The sequence below is a fragment of the Aureococcus anophagefferens genome (genome assembly GCF_000186865.1).
Source record: "Aureococcus anophagefferens unplaced genomic scaffold AURANscaffold_10, whole genome shotgun sequence".
Taxonomy (NCBI): domain Eukaryota; class Pelagophyceae; order Pelagomonadales; family Pelagomonadaceae; genus Aureococcus; species Aureococcus anophagefferens.
Genome location: NW_008705570.1, coordinates 1,146,469 through 1,163,394, shown reverse-complemented (window position 1 = coordinate 1,163,394; position 16,926 = coordinate 1,146,469). Strand labels below are relative to the sequence as shown.

General features: G+C 72.1%; 5 protein-coding genes across 5 annotated transcripts in view; 1 reads left to right on the top strand and 4 right to left on the bottom strand.

Moving 5' to 3' along the window:
• The window catches only part of AURANDRAFT_64512 (hypothetical protein), a gene marked incomplete at both ends in the record, with an annotated part of 2,552 nt that extends 610 nt beyond the window's left edge, over nucleotides 1-1,942 (bottom strand). Inside the window, 2 exons of the mRNA XM_009039044.1 lie at nucleotides 112-307; nucleotides 444-1,942. Coding sequence (XP_009037292.1) covers nucleotides 112-307; nucleotides 444-1,942 — 1,695 coding nt within the window. The remainder of the gene's footprint in view (nucleotides 1-111; nucleotides 308-443) is intronic.
• Nucleotides 1,943-2,357: 415 nt separating this feature from the next.
• On the bottom strand, nucleotides 2,358-3,287 carry AURANDRAFT_26696 (hypothetical protein; the record flags this gene model as incomplete). Its single annotated transcript, XM_009039043.1, has 1 exon — nucleotides 2,358-3,287. One exon carries the CDS (start codon nucleotides 3,285-3,287, stop codon nucleotides 2,358-2,360), a length of 930 nt encoding a protein of 309 aa, XP_009037291.1.
• A 245-nt stretch (nucleotides 3,288-3,532) lies between these two features.
• On the bottom strand, nucleotides 3,533-5,070 carry AURANDRAFT_27109 (hypothetical protein; the record flags this gene model as incomplete). Its single annotated transcript, XM_009039042.1, has 3 exons — nucleotides 3,533-3,724; nucleotides 3,924-4,710; nucleotides 4,799-5,070. Coding segments are annotated over 3 exons (1,251 nt in total), but the record flags the coding sequence as incomplete, so codon positions are not given.
• A 1,057-nt stretch (nucleotides 5,071-6,127) lies between these two features.
• AURANDRAFT_64510 (hypothetical protein) lies at nucleotides 6,128-12,888 on the bottom strand (the record flags this gene model as incomplete). Its single annotated transcript, XM_009039041.1, has 8 exons — nucleotides 6,128-7,495; nucleotides 7,622-7,642; nucleotides 8,441-8,659; nucleotides 9,204-9,356; nucleotides 9,743-9,843; nucleotides 9,968-10,691; nucleotides 10,938-12,668; nucleotides 12,880-12,888. The coding sequence occupies 8 exons, from the start codon at nucleotides 12,886-12,888 to the stop codon at nucleotides 6,128-6,130; spliced, it is 4,326 nt and encodes a 1,441-aa protein (XP_009037289.1).
• Nucleotides 12,889-13,570: 682 nt separating this feature from the next.
• AURANDRAFT_64509 (hypothetical protein) lies at nucleotides 13,571-15,696 on the top strand (the record flags this gene model as incomplete). The annotated part of the gene is made up of 3 exons (XM_009039129.1): nucleotides 13,571-13,900; nucleotides 14,081-14,572; nucleotides 14,623-15,696. 3 exons carry the CDS (start codon nucleotides 13,571-13,573, stop codon nucleotides 15,694-15,696), a joined length of 1,896 nt encoding a protein of 631 aa, XP_009037377.1.
• Nucleotides 15,697-16,926: the final 1,230 nt, after the last annotated feature.

Here is a 16,926-nt window from a genome sequence, read left to right as displayed (position 1 = left end):
GCTGCTGCCGGATGAGTCGATGTAGTCGATCGCGTGCAGGCACTGGTCCTTCAAGCCGGAGATGGTGATGGTCAGCGCGTGCTCGTCGAGCTCGATCTCCGCGCCGGCGACGCGCGCGATCTTGCGCTTCGTCGAGCCGCCGCGGCCCAGCACGAACGCCGCGTCGTCCTTGTCGACCTCGATGACCTTCTGGATGCGCTCGCGGTCCTCGCCGTCGTCCTTGCCGTCGTCGGCGTCCATCTTGTCGTCCTTGCTGCCGGACCGCGCGCGCCGCTCACGGTCCCGGGATCCCTCGCTCTCGTCGTCGCTGCCCATGATGACGGCGCTCGCGGATGTTATGTGATTCGGCTGGCAGCGATTCTCAGAGCCAGGATTGGGGGCAGCGTCGAGAGATTTAGCCGACCTTGAGGTACGTGTTACCCTTCGACCCGCGCGCGGGTCACGCCTTCCGCGGGAGCGCGCCGCCGCCGAGGTCGTCGACCGCGCGGAAGCAGGCGCTCATGAGGACCTCGCCGTAGGTGACCGCGGGCGGGACCTCCTTGATCGCGGTCCAGATGGTTTTCTCGCCGTTGACGAGAACGGCCGCGTGCTGGACCATCTCCGCGGCGTCGCGGCCGAAGATGTGGACGCCGAGGATGCGGCCCGTGGACCGCTGGAAGACGAGCTTTAGAAACTCGTCGTCGGGCCGCGGCTGGACGCAGGCCTTGATCGTGTCGTTGAAGGGGACCGCGATCGACGCCGCGTCGGGCCCGTGGGCGTCCGCGGCCTGCTCCGCGCTGAGGCCGACGGCGCCGACGCCGTCCTCGATCCAGAGCGCCGTCGCCGCGTGCTTGTCCTCCTTGACGGCCTCGCCGACGTGGGAGCCGTGGCCCGCGACGTAGGCCGCCCACTCCTCCGGGAACGCGTCGCGCACGGCCACGTGGCACTGGGCCAAGCCCGTCGACAGGAGCCCCGGCGGCGATACGGCGTTGCGGCCGGCGCAGTCGCCCGCGGCCCAGACGCGGGCCGCGCCGGACGCGCGCATCGTCGCGGCGTCGACGTCGACGTGGCCCTGGGGCGTGGCGCGGAGGCCGCCGGCCGCGAGGTCCAGGCTCGCCGTCGCGCCGGAGCGGCCGACGGCCGAGAGCACGACGTCGCAGGCGATTTCTTCGCCGCTGCCCAGGACGACGCGGCCGGGGCCGCGCGGCGTCCGCGGGGGCTCCGCGCTCACGACGTCGCCGTCCTCGTAGCGGACCGTCACCCCAACCTTTTCCAGGCGTCCCGCGATGGCGCTCCGGATGTCGTCGTCGACGGCCTTGCCGTCGAGCAGCGACGGCTCGCGGAGGACGAGGGTGACGCGCGCCCCCAGGTGCCGGAGGATGAACGCGTACTCGACGCCGATGACGCCGCCGCCCTGGATGAGCACGTGCTCGGGCAGGCGGCCCACGCCCATGATCGTGTCCGAGTCGTAGAGCCACTCCGCCGCGGCCGGGTCGTCCCAGGGCAGCGACGGCACGCGCGTCCCCGTCGAACCCGTCGCGAGGAAGACCGTGGCCGCCTCGAGCGTCGCGTCGCCCACGGCGATTTTATTCGTGCCGACGAAGGTCGCGGGACCGGCGAACGCCTCGACGCGGTCCTCGTTGACGAGCGGCGCGAACGCGGCGGCCGTCTTGCCGAGCGCGCGACCCGCGGTGTTCTCGACGTACGCGCCGACGTCGCGCCAGTGCACGCGGCGATCGCCCGACGCCGTGCCGAGCTCGCGCGACGCGAAGCGCAACGCCTTGCTGACCCAGCCCGTGGGCGCCGCCAGGAGCGCGCCGTCACGCGTCGCCTCGACGACGGCCACCTTGTGGCCAAGCGTCGCCGAGAGTCGAGCGGCTTCGCATCCCACGGGCCCGCCGCCGACGACGACGACGTCGAAGCGCCTGCTGCTCAGGGACGACAGGGCGCGGCGGAGGAGCATCGTGTTGTGGCGAGGTCACTGCGCGCACGCGCGAGGTGCTGGTGAACTCGGTGAAATCGGTGTGCGTTTTTGTTCAGCGCTCGCTGAACGCCCCGCCCGTCGTGAACTCGGTGAAATCGGCGTGCGTTTTTGTTCAACGCTCGCTGAACGCCCCGCCCGTCGTGAACTCGGTGAAATCGGTGTGCGTTTTTGTTCAACGCTCGCTGAACGCCCCGCCCGACGCCCGGACCCCGGATCTCTCTACAGCCTGTCACACAGGCCTCTCTCTAGCGCATTAGGCGACGCACCCCGCCTACGCGCCTGCCTTGGGCGGGCGCGTAGGCCTCTGGGGTAGGCCATATAGGTCGGGTTTAATCGACGACGCCGAGTAATCGCGCGTTCGAGCTCCCTGCTTCGGTGCGCTGAGAGTGGCGGCCTAGAGGCCCACGGCGGCCTTGAGGCCGCCGACCAGGCCCGTCGAGGCGCCGGGCGTGCCGAAGGCGAGGAGCTTGGCGAAGGCCGCGGCGAAGTCCTTGAAGAAGAGCTCCTCATCCTTGGCGTAGACCTCGACGTGCTTGCGGAACTCCTTGTCCCAGAGGAGCGCGACGTCCGACGGGAGCATCATGAGCTTGCCGGACGGGTCCTCGAACTGGTCCGGGCCGGTCCACGCGCGGCCGTTGTGCGTCGTCTTGAGCGTCCACGTCTCCTCGAGGAGGAGGCGGAAGTACTCGTTGGAGAACGTCGTCTCCGCAAAGGTCCAGGGCCCCCAGTAGCCCGAGGCCGTCTCGTGGCAGCGGCCGAGCGCGTGCGCGCCGGAGAGCGCGACGATGTCCTTGTCGTCGAAGCCCATGCGGTGGAAGATGTCGCGGAGGTGCTGCACCGTGCCCTTGAGCGTGCCCTTGTCCGCGTCGGGCAGGCGGCCGTCCGGCGGCGACGACGACCCGTCGGCGGCGTCGGAGCGGCCCGCCTGCCACGCGATCGTCGGCCCGCCCATGCCTTCGATGGCGACGACGCCGCTGAGCGTGAAGGCGTCGGCGCGCGACAGGCCGTGGGCCGTGGCGACGCCCTCGATGAGGCGGCGGGCCTCGGCGAGGCCCGCGTTCGCGCCCCACCGGCTCTCCGGGCAGAACTTCATGCGGCCGCCGTCGGAGCCGCCGGTCTTGGTCTTCGCGCACCACGTGCCGGACGCGTGCCAGGCGAGGCGCACGAAGGTGGGACCCATGCTTGTGCCGTCGTCGCGCTTCTCCTCCGAATCCTCGATGAGCTTGGCGATTGCGCTGCGCGCGCTCGCCTCATCGCAGCTTGCGACGAAGACCGGTGTTGCCGCCGCAGGAATGAGGCGCAAGAGAGATGCACGCGAGAACATGTTGGCACCGCTGGGCTCTGCGACGCTCTGGCCTCGTTTTAAGGCGAGCGAGAGAAGAGATGCCCGACGTCGGGTCAACATCCCAGGCCCCTGGCAGGGGTAAACGGTGCCTTTACGTTGCAGCTCGCGCGCGAAGTGGCAGGACCCGGGCGACACCACCGACAAGCTTGCGCGGTTGCACCAAAAGAAGGCGGTCTTTAGACGGGCCCCCCGGAGCCACGAGCGTCAAAACTCCGGAAACACACTTACACGACCCCCCGCCCGTCGACGGGCGCGTAGCCCGGCCGCGGGAGGCCGACCACGACCGCCTTGGACGCGAGCTTGGCCTGGATGTCCTTGACCGTCAGCCCTCTCGTCTCCGGGAGCGCGGCTCTCACGAACGCGAACGCCGCGGCGAGCACGGCGCCAAAGGGCAGGAAGCACGCGGGCCCCAGCGCCTGTGTGCAAATCAACCAGTGAGCTGGGACGTCGGGGCCAAACTTCAGAATTCTCTAGCTCGGTCAAATCGAAGTCGATTCGGCTGACTTTTGGACGAATCGATTGCTCTCAGCGAGTTCTCGAAGCACGGCGGAAGTGCTCGTGTCAAAACATTCGATTACGCGCACATTGAAGTCGGGTTGAAGATTTGATTTGCACACAGCCCAGCGCCGCGTTGATCGCCGGGAAGCCGAGGCCCACGAGGAAGTTGCAGGCCCAGTTCACCTGGCACGCGGCGGACTGCGCCGCGTCGAGCGCCGGCCCGTCGAACATCTCCGCGACGATGAGCCAGGGGATGGGCCCGAGGCCGATCTCGAAGAAGGACACGAAGGCGCAGACCGCGGCCAGCGACGCCGCCGTCGGCACGAGGCCGAGCAGCGCCGCCGTCAGCACGAGCGTCGACGCGCCCATGCCGCCCGCGGACCACATCAGCAGCTCCCGGCGGCCGCGCCGGTCCATGAGCACGATGGCGACGTAGGTCGCCACGACGTTGACGCCCGCGACGAGCGCGGACCCCAACGCCGGGTCCGCCAACACGCCCTCGAAGAACATGGTCGAGTAGTAGAAGACCGCGTTGATGCCGCAGAGCTGCTGCGCGACGTGCAACGCGACGCAGCTCAGCAGCAAGGGCCGCTGGGACGGGTCCGCGAGCAGCGCGCCGACGGACACGTGGCGCTTCGCCGCGCCGCCGCCGTCGCCGATGATGTGGATGACTTCTTGCTCGAGCGCCTCCGCGTCGCGGAACCCGTACAACCGCCGCAGCGCGGACCGCGCCGCCGCGGACCCCGCGTCGCGGTCCAGCAGCCACTTGGGCGACTCCAGCAGGTAGGGCGCGCAGAGCAGCTGCAGCAGCGCGAGCGCCGGCGTCGCGCCGAACGCGAACCGCCACGACACGTCCACGAACGCGCCGCAGTCCGCGGCTAGGATGCCGATGACCATGGCGAACCTACCAAGTGCGACGGGGTCGGATTCCTTCACATCTTCAGGCGAAATTCACGCGAAAAAACACGCCTGTGCTCGACGCTGTGGCGAACTGCGTACACGTGCCGAAGGTGCCCCGTAATACCGGCGGCGCGAGCTCGCCGAGGTAGACGGGCACGAGCACGGACGCTAATCCCGACGCGACGCCCACGACGAAGCGCGCGAGCACCAAAGCCGCCATCGACGGCGCCAGGGCGAACAGGGACCCGCCGGCGAGGAAGAGGAGCGCGTCCAACAGCAGCGCGGACCGTCTTCCCCTCGCGTTCGCCACGCGCCCGCCCGCCAACGCGCCGAAAGGCCCGCCGATCGCCTGTGTGGAATTTAAATCTTCAACCCGACTTCAATGTGAGCGTATTCGAATGTTTTGACACAAGCTCTTCGGCTGGGCTTCGAGAACTCGACGAGAGCGATCGATCCGTCCAAAAATCAGCTGAATCGACTTCGATTTGACCGAGCTAGAGAATTCTCAAGTTTGGTCAGGACCACCCAAACCAGTGGTTGGTTTCCACACAGCCGATGGCGAACGCCGCGACGGCGAGCGCCCACGCGGCCTGCGAGTGGCCCGGGAAGACGGACGCCTCGAAGGCGTTCATGACGCCCGTGTTGTAGCCGCAGAGGAACTGGGACACGCACGCCACGGCCGCGGCCATGAGCAGCGGCGCGCTCACGACCTCGTTGAAGAGCTCGTCCTCCGCGGTGCGGCACGCGGCGTAGAGCGCCGCCTCCTCCGTCGTGCGCGGCACCAAAGCCAAATTCAGCGCCGACGGCTCCCGCGAGAGGTGGAGGAAGGAGTAGCTCCGCGTCAAGCCCTCGAGCTCGCCCCGGCGCTGCTTCATGCGCATTTCGTTGTAGCGGCGCTGCAGCGGGTCCGCGGGCGACCGGCGCGCGTGGTCGCTGAACGTGCGGCCGCTCTCGTCGAGCGTGCGGTAGAGCCCGCGCTCCGCGACGTAGCGGCCGTAGGAGATCTCCCGGACGACGTCGTTCGTCCGCGTCGCGAGGCCGGGCACCGCGACCATGGGCAGCGACGCGTAGAGCGTGCCGCGGCGCTCCTGGAAGGGCGTGCGCGGCAGGTCCATCATGGATAATGAATTCTTGAGCACCGTCGGGTCCCGCCCGCTCCGCCAGAAGACGTCGCTGCGCGCGCTGGCCATCGCGTCCTCGGCGTCGAAATCGTGCTTCAGGCGCTCGAGGTCGTCGAACATGGAGTAGCTCACGGACCGCGTCGGCGCCGTCGCGGCGCGCTCCATCTCGGGCGTGTCCATGCGCGACCCCGCGAGACGCGCCGCTGCAGAGATGCTGCAGAGATGCCTTGGGAGGCCGCTCCACCTCAAAAATACAAAATCGCCGCTTTTGCAGGCTTTCTTGAACCGACGTTGCCGCGATTACTCGTCCAGCCGCGCCATGAGCCGGGAGAGGTGGGCGATCTGGTAGTCGCGGGCCGCGCGGCCGACGCGCGTCGGCGCGGCCTCCGCGCGCCAGTGGCCGTCGAAGACGGCCTTGGCCGCGTCCCGGAACGCGGCGCGCGCGCCGGCCTCGTTCGATTCGAGGGGCCGGATCCAGTCCGCGACGGTCCGGTCCCTATTCCGCAGCTCGTCGGGCGCCGCGAGCGCCGCGCGCAGCGCCAGGAGCAACGGCGACTCGTCCGGCGCGTCGACGTCGACCCACCAGACCACGGCCGACGGCGGTTTCGGCGCGGCGCGCGCGATGGGCGTCGCCTCGAGGTCCCGGCAGAATTTCACGGACGCCGCGCGGCGCCGCCGCAGGGGGCCGTCGTCGGCGCCGTCGACGTCCGGCGCGACGCACGCGCCGTCGAGGAGCTCGCCGACGGCGCCGGATGCTTTCAAGGGCACGACGTGGCGCGCGCGCGGCCCGTCGAGCGCGTCCGGCAGGAACCCGTACTGGGACAGCAACACCAGCGGGCTCCCGTTGACGGACGCGTAGTCCCAGAACACCTCGCCGTGGTCCGGGTGGAGGTTCGCCGTCGCTACGATAGAAACGTAGCCGTCGTCGACCACGAGCCGCGTCGGCGACGGCGACGCGTAGTTGAAGAAGTCGCAGCCGGGCACGAGCGCCTGCACCGCGTCCTCGCGCGTCGACGCCGACCCGTTGAGCTGGAACGCGCGCGTCTCGATCAATTTCCGCGCGCACGCGTACGCGGTCGCGTCGACGTCCGCGAAGCACGCGTCGGCCTGCAGCAGCGGCCGCGCCGCCGCGTCGAAGACCCGGTCCTGGTCGTCGACGACGGCCCAGAGGTGGTCCTTCAGCGGGCCCGCGCCGACGTCCGGCGGCCGCAGGAAGTCGCCGTCGCAGCAGCTTTCGAGGAACGCGACGTAGGGCGTCTTCTCCGCCTCCTTGAGCTTCTTCAATGTCAGTAATAGCAACAACCCAAAGGCCTCGGCGCGGCCGCCGCCCGTCACGCGCCGCACGTCCGCGTCGTCCGCGGCGGCGGCGCTCGACAGCGTCGCGGCGAGCGGCGCGCGCACGAGCCGCTCGCCCGCGCGGACGCCGCCGCCCTTCGGGTCCACCATGACAAACACCCCGCGCGACCGCGCCTCGTCGAGCAGGATGCCCTCGTGCCACGTGCCGCCCTGCTTCAGCAGCCAGGCCACGGTGATGCCCGCGAGCTCGAGCTTGACGCTCGGGCCGGCGTCGCCGTCGTCGGAGTCGCCGCCGTCGGCGCCGCCGTCGTCGCGCTCGACCTGGTCCCAGAACGCGTCGTCGTCCATGGACTCCATCACTGGGTTTTTGTCCTGCGGGCGCACAACTATAGCGGGCGCACGTCTATAGCTGCAGCGCCCGCAATTTAGCGAGCGTGGATAATTGCCTCAAGGAGAAGCAAACTCCAGCCTCTCCATCCTTGTAAAGGGCATGGAGACCTCGAGCGGCGGTCCCTGGACCTGCGCGGCGTGCACGTTCATCAACACAAAGTCGCAATATTTGACTTGTGAAATGTGCGCCAGCCCACGCGCGCCCACTGACACAAACAACGCGGCAACGACAGCCAGCGCAACCGCGCCAACCAGCGCAGCCGCCGCCTCGACAAACAACGAGGCAACGACGCGCGCCGACGCCAGCGCCACCACCGCCTCGCCACCGCGCAAGCGGCCGCGCGTCGACGACGCGCCCAAAAAAGCCTTCGCGCTCGCGACGCTCCAACGCCTGCCGGCGAACCCCGCGACCGTGCGCCGCGGCGCCGCGGCGCCCGTCGCCGTCGCCGACGCGGACGTCCCCGCGCACGCGCCCGCGAGCCTGCGGCGGCGCGTGCTGCCCGAGGCCCTCGCGGACGCGCTCCTCGCGCGGCTCCGGGAGGACGAGGACGGCTGGCACCGCGGCACGTGGACGGTCTTCGGCAAGACGAGCGCCAACGCGCGGACGACGCGGACGTTCCGGTTGGACGAAGCGGACGCGCGCGAATACCACGACGAGTACGCGGCGCTGGCCTTCGACGGCGAGGAGCGCGGCGGCGACCTCGGGCGCGCGCATCGCGCGCCGCCCGAACTGCTCGAGGCCGCGGCGTTCGTGCGGTCCGTCGTGGCCGAGGACCCGGCGCCGTCGGCGGCGCGGTGGCGGCCGTCCGTGGCCTTCGGGAACCGCTACGAGGACGGCGCGGACCACGTCGGCTACCACAGCGACTTCCTGCTGTCGCTGGGCCCGCGGCCGATCATCGCCGGGCTGTCCCTCGGCGCCACGCGCACGTTCCGGCTCCGCTCCGCGGACGGCGCGACGGTCGTGTCCATCCCGGCGCCGCACAACTCGCTCGTCGTCATGCGGCAGGACTGCCAGGAGTCGTGGCAGCACGCCGTCGTCAAGACCGCGGACGTGCGGCCCCACGCCGCCGCGGGCGCGACGCGCTTCAGCCTGACCTTCCGCATGGCGCGGCCCGACTTCGCGGCGCGCGCGCGCGTCGAGTGCGCCTGCGGCCGCGTCGCGGCGCTCAAGGCGAAGAACGGCGCCTACTACCTCACCTGCAACATGGCCGGCGGCGACGCGTCCGCGAAGTGCACCTTCTACCGGCGCTGCGACGTCGCCCAGCGCGAGGCCGACCGCCTGCGGGCCGAGGACGCCGCGGCGCGGGCCGCGGATGGGTAACTTTTTTTTGTTCAAGTTGCCGCTCAACATGCACTTCGACTCTGCTGGTGCGATGTGCCATCGCAAAGGTCTCTGCCTGGCGCTGCTGCTGCGCGCCTCGAACGGTTTGCAATTCGCGACCACGCAGCCTTCCGCCGACAAGCACGGCCTGCCGCCCCTGCCCGGCGGCGCCTTCCTCGAGCTCGAGGCGCCCGGCTGGACGCGCGGCGTCGGCACGGGCGGGCGGGTGTGGCCCTGCGCCGGCGCGCTGTGCCGCTACCTCGCGCGCACGGACGCCGTGCGCGGCAGGCGCGTCGTCGAGCTCGGCTGCGGCACGGGCGCCGTCGGGTGCTTCGCCGCCGCCCTCGGCGCTCGAAGTGTCGCGCTCACCGAGGGCGGCAGCGACGCGCTCCGGCGCATCGCGGCGAAGAACGTCGCGGCGAACGCCGACCTCTTCGCGACGGAGAACGTGACCGTCGCGCCGCTGTCCTGGGGCGCGGCCTTCGACGGCGCCGCGGACGTCGTGGTTGGGAGCGACATCACCTACGACCGCGACTCGCACGACCGGCTCTGCGCGACGCTCGCGTCGCTCCTCGCGCCCGAGGGGTCCGTCGCGTTGCTCGCGCACCAGCACCGGCGCTTCGCGAGCGTCCTCTCCGGCGGGTCGCAGCTGGACCACTTCCTCGACGCCGCGCGCGACGCGGGGCTCGACGTCGACGAGGCGCACGTCGACGCGTCGGCGAACGCGCTCGCCCCCGTGACCATCCTGCGCGTGGCTCGGTAGTTTTGAGGTCGCCCCGGGGTGACCATGGCTAGGTCGTTTTAAGGTCGCCCCGGGGTTCGAAGAGCGGCTCGGTGATGAGCGCGGACGCGGGCTCGCCGCGCATGAAGCGGGCCGCGCCGCGCGCGAGCGCCGCGTGGACCGCGACCGGGTCCGCGGGCCCCGCGGCGGGGATCACGGACGACAGCGGCCGCATGACCCAGGGCGGCGCCCAGAGCGGCGCGTCGACGAAGTTTCCGTGGAAGGCCCCTTCCGCATGGAACGTCGCGCCGCACCTGACGCCCGCGCGGTCGTACTCGTCGGACGTCCAGGACACCGTCGGCTTCGTGAGCTTCAGCCGCGACGCCATGCCCAGCGCCGGATCGTGGAGAACAAGGCCGTCGCAGCGCGTCGCCGAGCGCCTCGGCGGCCAGGAGCGCCGAGGGGCCGCCGTAGGAGTGGCCGCCGACGAAGGCGCCGGAGATCTTCGGCAGGCCCGCCAAACCCGGGACCGCGCCCACGCCGGCGGCGAGCTCGTCGGACCGCCGCTGGAGCTGCGCGCCGCTCGCGAGCATCCGCGGCGAGAAGAGGAGCTCGCTGCCGTCCGCGAGCTCCGTGCGCGACGCCGTGCCGTCCGTGTGCTCCAAGGCCGCGACGACGACGCCGGTCGCCGCGACGGTGCGGAGGAAGTAGGAGCCCATGTCCATGTTCCCGCCGAAGCCGTGGCTGTAGACGAGGAGCGGGAACTTGCCGGCGGCCGGCGGCGCGTCCAAAACGCAGCCCGACGGCGCGTCGGCCAGGTGCGCGAGCAGGAACGACAGGCCGAGCTGGCGGAAGCCGACGAGGCCCGCCATGCCGTCGGACGTCGCGCGGCCGTCGGCGCAGTACGCGGCGTCCTCGCCCGTCGCGCCGGCGGCCGCGGGGTAGAAGATCTTCGCGCGGCACGACCGTCCCGCGTCGCCGATGCGCGCGAATTTGCAGCCGACGGGCGCATCGATCTCGGGCACGCGCGGCTGGTTGATGACGCTCAGCGCGGCGCCGGCGCGGAAGGCCGCGTAGCCTGCTACCGGGAGTCCGAGCGTTCGCAGCGCTTCGGCGCGCGATAGCACGTCCGGCGGCTGCAGCGCTGCTGCATTGTGATTAAACGCGAGCAGTAGGAGGGTTGCCACAGCGGCCATGCGTCCTCTAGAAGCTTGCGACGACAGCGTGCGCCTCAGTAGAAGCTTGCCACGATGCCATCGGGGACTCTTCACTCTTCAGGAGCACTTGGCGTCAACTTCTGCTTCAACATGTGTCGTCGCTCGCCGCGGGGCGAGTACAGACGCGTCTATTTACAGGTACCCCGCCGGGAGCGGCGCGAGCACGTCGACCATGGCCACCGGCGGCGCGGCCGCCTCCGCGGCCTCCGCGGCGGCCGGCGGCGGCGGCACGACGGGCGCGTTGAAGTCGAGGAAGAGTTGGAGCAGCAGCAGCACCTCGTTGGGCGCCATGTCGTCCATGTCGTAGCCCAGCGTGAGGAACATGATCGAGAAGACGCGCGCCGTCGTGTCGTACATGACCTGGACGCTGGGCGAGTCCGACGGCTCGCCCTCGAAGGGCGCGAAGCCTCGGATGATCGTGCGGACCGGCACGGGCTGGAGCTCGTAGAAGATGATGCCGTCGTCGACGTCCTCGACGCAGCCCGACGAGTAGAGCAGCGCCGCGTCGCCGGAACGGCGGTCGAGGCAGAAGACGCGGACCGTCATGTCGTCGAGCGCGTCGTCGAAGTCGCCGTCGTCGTCGAAGGCGAGCGCGTCGTCGCGGTCCGGCCGCGGCACGGGCGGCGTCACGAGCGACGTGCCGAAGGTCTGCTGCCGCCCCGCGCGGGGGAAGCTCGCCGTCGTCGAGCAGACGCAGTCCGCGCCCTTGAATAATTCTACCGTGAACGCGAAGTCGTCCCACGTGACCGCGGGCCGGAGGGCCCGGGGCGGCCGGCTCCGGGCGTCGGCCTCGTGGAGGCGCCGGTAGACGGCGACGTGGTCCGCGCGGCGGCCCGACGCGGCGAGGAGCTTCGCCATGGCCGGGAAGCGGTGGCGCGCCGCGGCGGCGAAGACTTTTGGCGCGCAGGCGTCGCACGCGGCGCGGAGCCCCGTGGAGCAGGACCGGAGCGCCGCCCAGGCGCCGACGCTGCCGACGCGCAGGGCGACGCCCCAGAGCTCGCCGGGCTGCGCCGCCGGCAGCGTCGCGAGGCGGTCGCGCTTCGCGCGCTCGCCGTCGAGGAACCGGACGACGGCGTGGGGTGCCGGGTAGTCGCCGGCCGCGCGAGCGTCGAGCTCCGCGTAGAACGCGTAGCCGTCGCTGGGCACGTGGGGCTCCGAGGGGCCGGGGAAGACGAACCGCGGGAACTCGTCCGCGACGAAACCGAGGTCGCGCTGGAGCTGCGGGCTCTGGGCGTCGCGCGCGAGCAACGACGCCGCGGCCGGCGCCACGGGGCCGGCGCGGGCGAGCGCGACCTGGGCCCGGTGCTCCCGCGTCGTCTTGACGCGCAGGTTCGCCCGGAGCGTCGCTTCGAGGTGCGCGTCGAGGTACGCGTAGACCGCGTCCGCGCCAAAGGCCGCGACGGGCGCCTCCTGGATCGTGCCGCCGTACTGGAGCGGCTGGGCGTCGAGGTCGTGCGGCGGCGCGACGGGCGGCCTCGGGGGGAAGTACGCGTCGAAGTACGACCTCGAAGGGAAGTACGCGACGACCTCGCGGGGCGCGGCCGCGGGCACGGCGGGCGGGGGCGCGCGCCGGCGGCGCGTGCCCGCGGGGCACTCGCAGACGAACCACGTCCGGCGGCACGCGCCGCAGCCGACGCAGACGAAGGGCCCCGACAGCCGGAAGTCGCGCTCCGCGGCCGGCCGGCCCTCGTCGTCGCGGCAGGACGCGATGACGCCGAGGATCCGGTCGACGCGGTCGCGCACGTCGACGTCGACGACCGCCTCGCACGCGAGCTTGACGAGCGCGGCCTCGCGCTCCTTCTCCGCGGCGCGCGACGCGCTCCGCGTGACCCGGCGGCCGACGGCGAGCGCCGCGGGCCGGTCCTCGTCGTCGGCGTCGTCGTCGTCGTCGTCGAGCTCGTCGTCATCGTCGTCGTCGTCGTCGTCGTCGTCCGGACGCCGGCGTCGCCGGCGGATAGACCCCCTCCTCGACCAGAGAAGGCGTCCCCGCCGCCAAAACTTGATCCAAAGTTGGGCGGTCCGCCTCTTCGTTCGGGGTCGCTTCGGGGGGCGCGAGCGGTTGTCCGGGGCCGCCTGTGCCGCGAATGTTCGCCAGAAGTCTGCTCACGAAGTCCATCGGACGTTCTCTCGACCGCCTGTTACTCGACGCGACGTCTCAGGACCGACTGTTGTGGCGACTCGTGCTCTGCCTCGAGATGGAGTCGAGACCCCGCCTCGGAACGACTCTCGGACGCCTACCAAGAACGCCTCCCAAGACACCTCTCAGGCCTGCGTTCTCGGATCGGCAGGCTCCGCTTGTGTCGAGCTAGCTGCTTCTTGTCGCCATCCCTAGGTCCGCGCCACCTCTCCGCCGAGGACTATGATCACGGCGACCTGCCGCGCTCCGTCGCGGACCGTCGTCGCCGCGGGCGCCGCGCGGCTTGGGCCTGGGAGCCGTCACCGGCCCGCCGTGCACGACGCGAACGTGGGTCGCGCGAGTGGCGGTGTCGCGAAGTGTACTCGAGGATAAAAATAGCACCTTGGCGAACTTGCACTTCGAAGCTCGATTCGAGATGACGGCGAAGACGAATCACTAGGCACAGATCGTAAAGTGTGCTGTGTGTGTGTGTGTGTGTGGGTGTGTGTAACAGCCCGTAAAGTGCGCTGTGTGTGTGTGTGTTGTGTCGTGTCGTGCCTGTAGCGCCGAGTGTAAGAAACAGCTGAAAAGAACTCGCCGAAAGCGGAAAATGGTCTCGTCGCTCTCGGTGCCCGTCGCCAGCGGCTGACGTCCGGACCGCGACGCCAGGGCGTGCGTCGCGATGAGTGGGTGCCGCGTCGGCGACGACGTCGAGCGGTGCCGGGGCGACCGCCCCGCGGCGGCGCCGCGCGCGCTCCCGGGCGACCTGCCGCGCGTCCTCGCGGGCAAGAAGTTCGTCTTCTTCACGGGCAAGGGCGGCCAGGGCAAGACGAGCGTGGCCTGCGCGACGGCCCTCGCCCTCGCCGACGGCGGCAAAAAAACGCTCCTCGTGTCGACGGATCCCGCGAGCAACCTCGGGCAGGCGCTCGGGCTCGCGGACGGAGGCCTCGCGGGCGTCTCCGCGGCCGTCGGCGCGCCGTCGTCCGTCTGCGGCAACCTCTGGGCGGCGAACGTGGACCCGGAGAAGGCGCGGGGGCGGCGTCCGAGAGGTTCGCGTTCGGGGGCGGCACGACGCGCGATCGCCGGAACGACGACGGGCGCGCCGGAACGTCCGAGAGACCGTGGAATCACGAAGAGTTGTGCCGCCGGGGAACGGTCCACCGGGCACGACCGCCCGAACGCCCCTTCGCAGGCGGCCGCCGCGTACCGCAAGAAGGCGCTCCGCGCGCTCATGGCCCGCGGCGCGGACGACGACGAGCTCGACCGGGCCGAGGAGGGCCTCGCGGGCCAGTGCACCGTCGAGATCGCGGCCTTCGACGCCTTCGCGGGCGTGCTGGCGAGGCCCGACGCGGCCTACGACGTCGTCGTCTTCGACACGGCGCCCACGGGCCACACGCTGCGGCTCCTGGGCCTCGCGTGGGAGTGGACGGCCTTCTTCGGGAAATCGCCGACGGGCGCGAGCTGCCTCGGCCCCGTCGAGGCGCTCGCGGCCCAGGCCGAGACCTTTGCGGCCGCGCGGGCCGCGCTCGCGGACGGCGCGCGGACCGCGCTGCTCCTCGTCGCGCGGCCCGAAAGCTCGGCGCTCGCCGAGGCCGCGCGCACCGCGGGCGAGCTCGCGGCGCTCGACGTCGCGCCCGCGGGGCTCGTGCTCAACGGCGTGTTGGAGACGCCGGGCGACGACGCCGTCGCGAAGGCCTTCGCCGCGAAGCAGCGCGCCGCGCTCTCGCCGGAAAGCCCGAAAATCTACAAATCGTCGCGTCCTTGGCGCTCGCGGCCTTCGACGTCGTCGGCCTCGGCGCGCTGCGCGCGCTCGTCGGCGGCCCGCCGCCGCCGGCCGCGGCGCCGAAACCCGTCGCGGCCGCGGCGACGCACTCGCTCGCGGCCGTCGTCGACGAGCTCGCGCGGGGCCCGCCGACGGTCGTCCTGCTCGTGGGCAAGGGCGGCGTCGGCAAGACGACGCTCGCGGCGGCCGTCGGCGTCGGCCTCGCGGCGCGCGGCCTGCGGACGCACGTCACCACGACGGACCCCGCGGCGCACGTCGGCGCGACGCTCGGCTCTTCCATCCCGAACCTCACCGTCGACGCCGTCGACGCGGCGGCGGCGACGCGCGCCTACGTCGAGCGCGCCGTCGCGGCCAAGGGCCCGCTGAGCGCGCGCGACGAGGCGCTGCTCCGCGAGGAGCTCGACTCGCCGTGCACGGAGGAGCTCGCGGTCTTCGACGCCTTCGCGGAGAAGATCGTCATGGACGGCTTCGTCGTCGTCGACACGGCGCCGACGGGCCACACGCTCCTGCTCCTGGACCAGACGGGCGCCTACCAGCGCGACGTCGACAAGCACCGCGAAAGCGGCGGCGGCGGCGCGGCCGCGGCGACGCCCCTCGAGCTCCTCCGCGCGCGCGCGACGATCCTCGTCGTCGCGCTGCCGGAGCCCACACCCGTCGCCGAGGCCCTCGCGCTCGAGGCGGACCTGCGCCGCGCGGGGCTGCCCGTCGCGGGCTTCGTCGTGAACCAGCTCGTGCCGGCGACGGACCACGCGGTCCTCGGCCGCCGCGCGGCGGCGCAGGCCGGTCGCGTCGCCGCCGTCGCGGCCGCGGCCGCGACCACGCGCCTCGGGGTCGTCGCCGTGCCCTGGCGGGGCGGCGACCTCGTCGGCGCGGACGCGCTCCGCGCGCTGTGCCCCGAGGGCGCGGCCCGCGCGACCTACGCGCGCGCGCCGCCGTCCAAGGCCCACGTCGAGGCGGCGCTCCCGTCCCAAGTCATGCGCGACTCCGGCGCCGCGGGCTGCTGCGGCCCCGGCGGCGGCGGCTGAGGCTAGCGCGCTCGCCCGTCCCCCCCCGCGATCTCCGCCCGGCGCGACCCGCGCGCTTCATGACCGGCCGGGAGGGGCACACAGCCCTCCCGGCCGCGACCCGCGCGCGGCCCGCGCCCCTCCTCGAACGGCGTCGAGATCGCGTTCCCCCCATCCGGTGAGCGCCTAAGGATCCCTATTCCCCGCGAGCTTCCGCCTGTTGAACGCGTCCCGGCTCTCCTTGATGAGGACGGAGTTCTTCGCGCAGACGGCGCCGCGGTCCGCGAGGTACGCGTCGGCCGCCGTCGGCTCGTCCTCGAAGCCGAGGAGCACGTGGGCCCGGGACACGGGCAGCGACGGCGCGAAGGCGCGGAGCACGGCGACGTAGGCCGCCCCGCGGAGCTTCGGCGCCAGCGCGTCCAAGATCCGGCCGCCCCGGTGCGGCGCGGACCGCGCGAGCGCCAACACGCTCGGCGCGTCGTCCAAGTTCAGCGCCGACGCCACGCGCAGCGCGTGCGCCGCCGCCGGGCCGCGGCGCTCCAGGCACCGCGCGACGCCGCGCGCGGCCGCGTGCGACCGGGGCCCCGCGAAGACCAAGGCGTAGAGCAACGCGTAGGCGGCGAACTCGTCGCGTCCGGCGTCGTCGAGGCCGTGGAGGCCCGCGAGCTTCGTCTGGCACTGGTTGAACTCGTTCAGGTCGCCGTGGTCCAGCGCGTAGCGCGCGTGCGCCGCGTAGACCCGGACCGCGAGGTCGCCCCGCAAACCCTGGACGGTGACGTCCTGCCGCAGCGACTTGAACTGCTCGGTCCATCGCTCGTAGTCGGCGTCGAGGTTGTCCGCGACCCAGGCGAGGGCCGCTTCCAGGACGTCCGGCGGCCGGACGTCGCGCGGCCGCGGCGCGGACGTCAAGCGGTAGTAGGCTTTCGCCAAAGTCCGGCAGGTCCCCGCGACGCGCCACTTCGACGCGCCCTCGTCGTCGTCGCCGCCGTCGCCCGCGTCCCAGTCCTCGGGCAGGGGCGCCGGCTCGTCGTCGACGGCGTACTCCTCGTCGTCGTCCGGGGCCACGAACCGCGCCGCGCGGCTCGCGCGCGCGGCGAGCTCCTCCGGCGTCGCTTCCAGGGCGATGGCGCCGCGGTCGCTGACGAAGACGTCGGCCCGCTTGCGCTTCTTCCTGGCCTCGGGCGCGTTGGGGTCCCGCCGGAGCTTGGACCCGTCGTCCGAGAGCTCCAGAGAAGCCCCGTAGCGCACGCA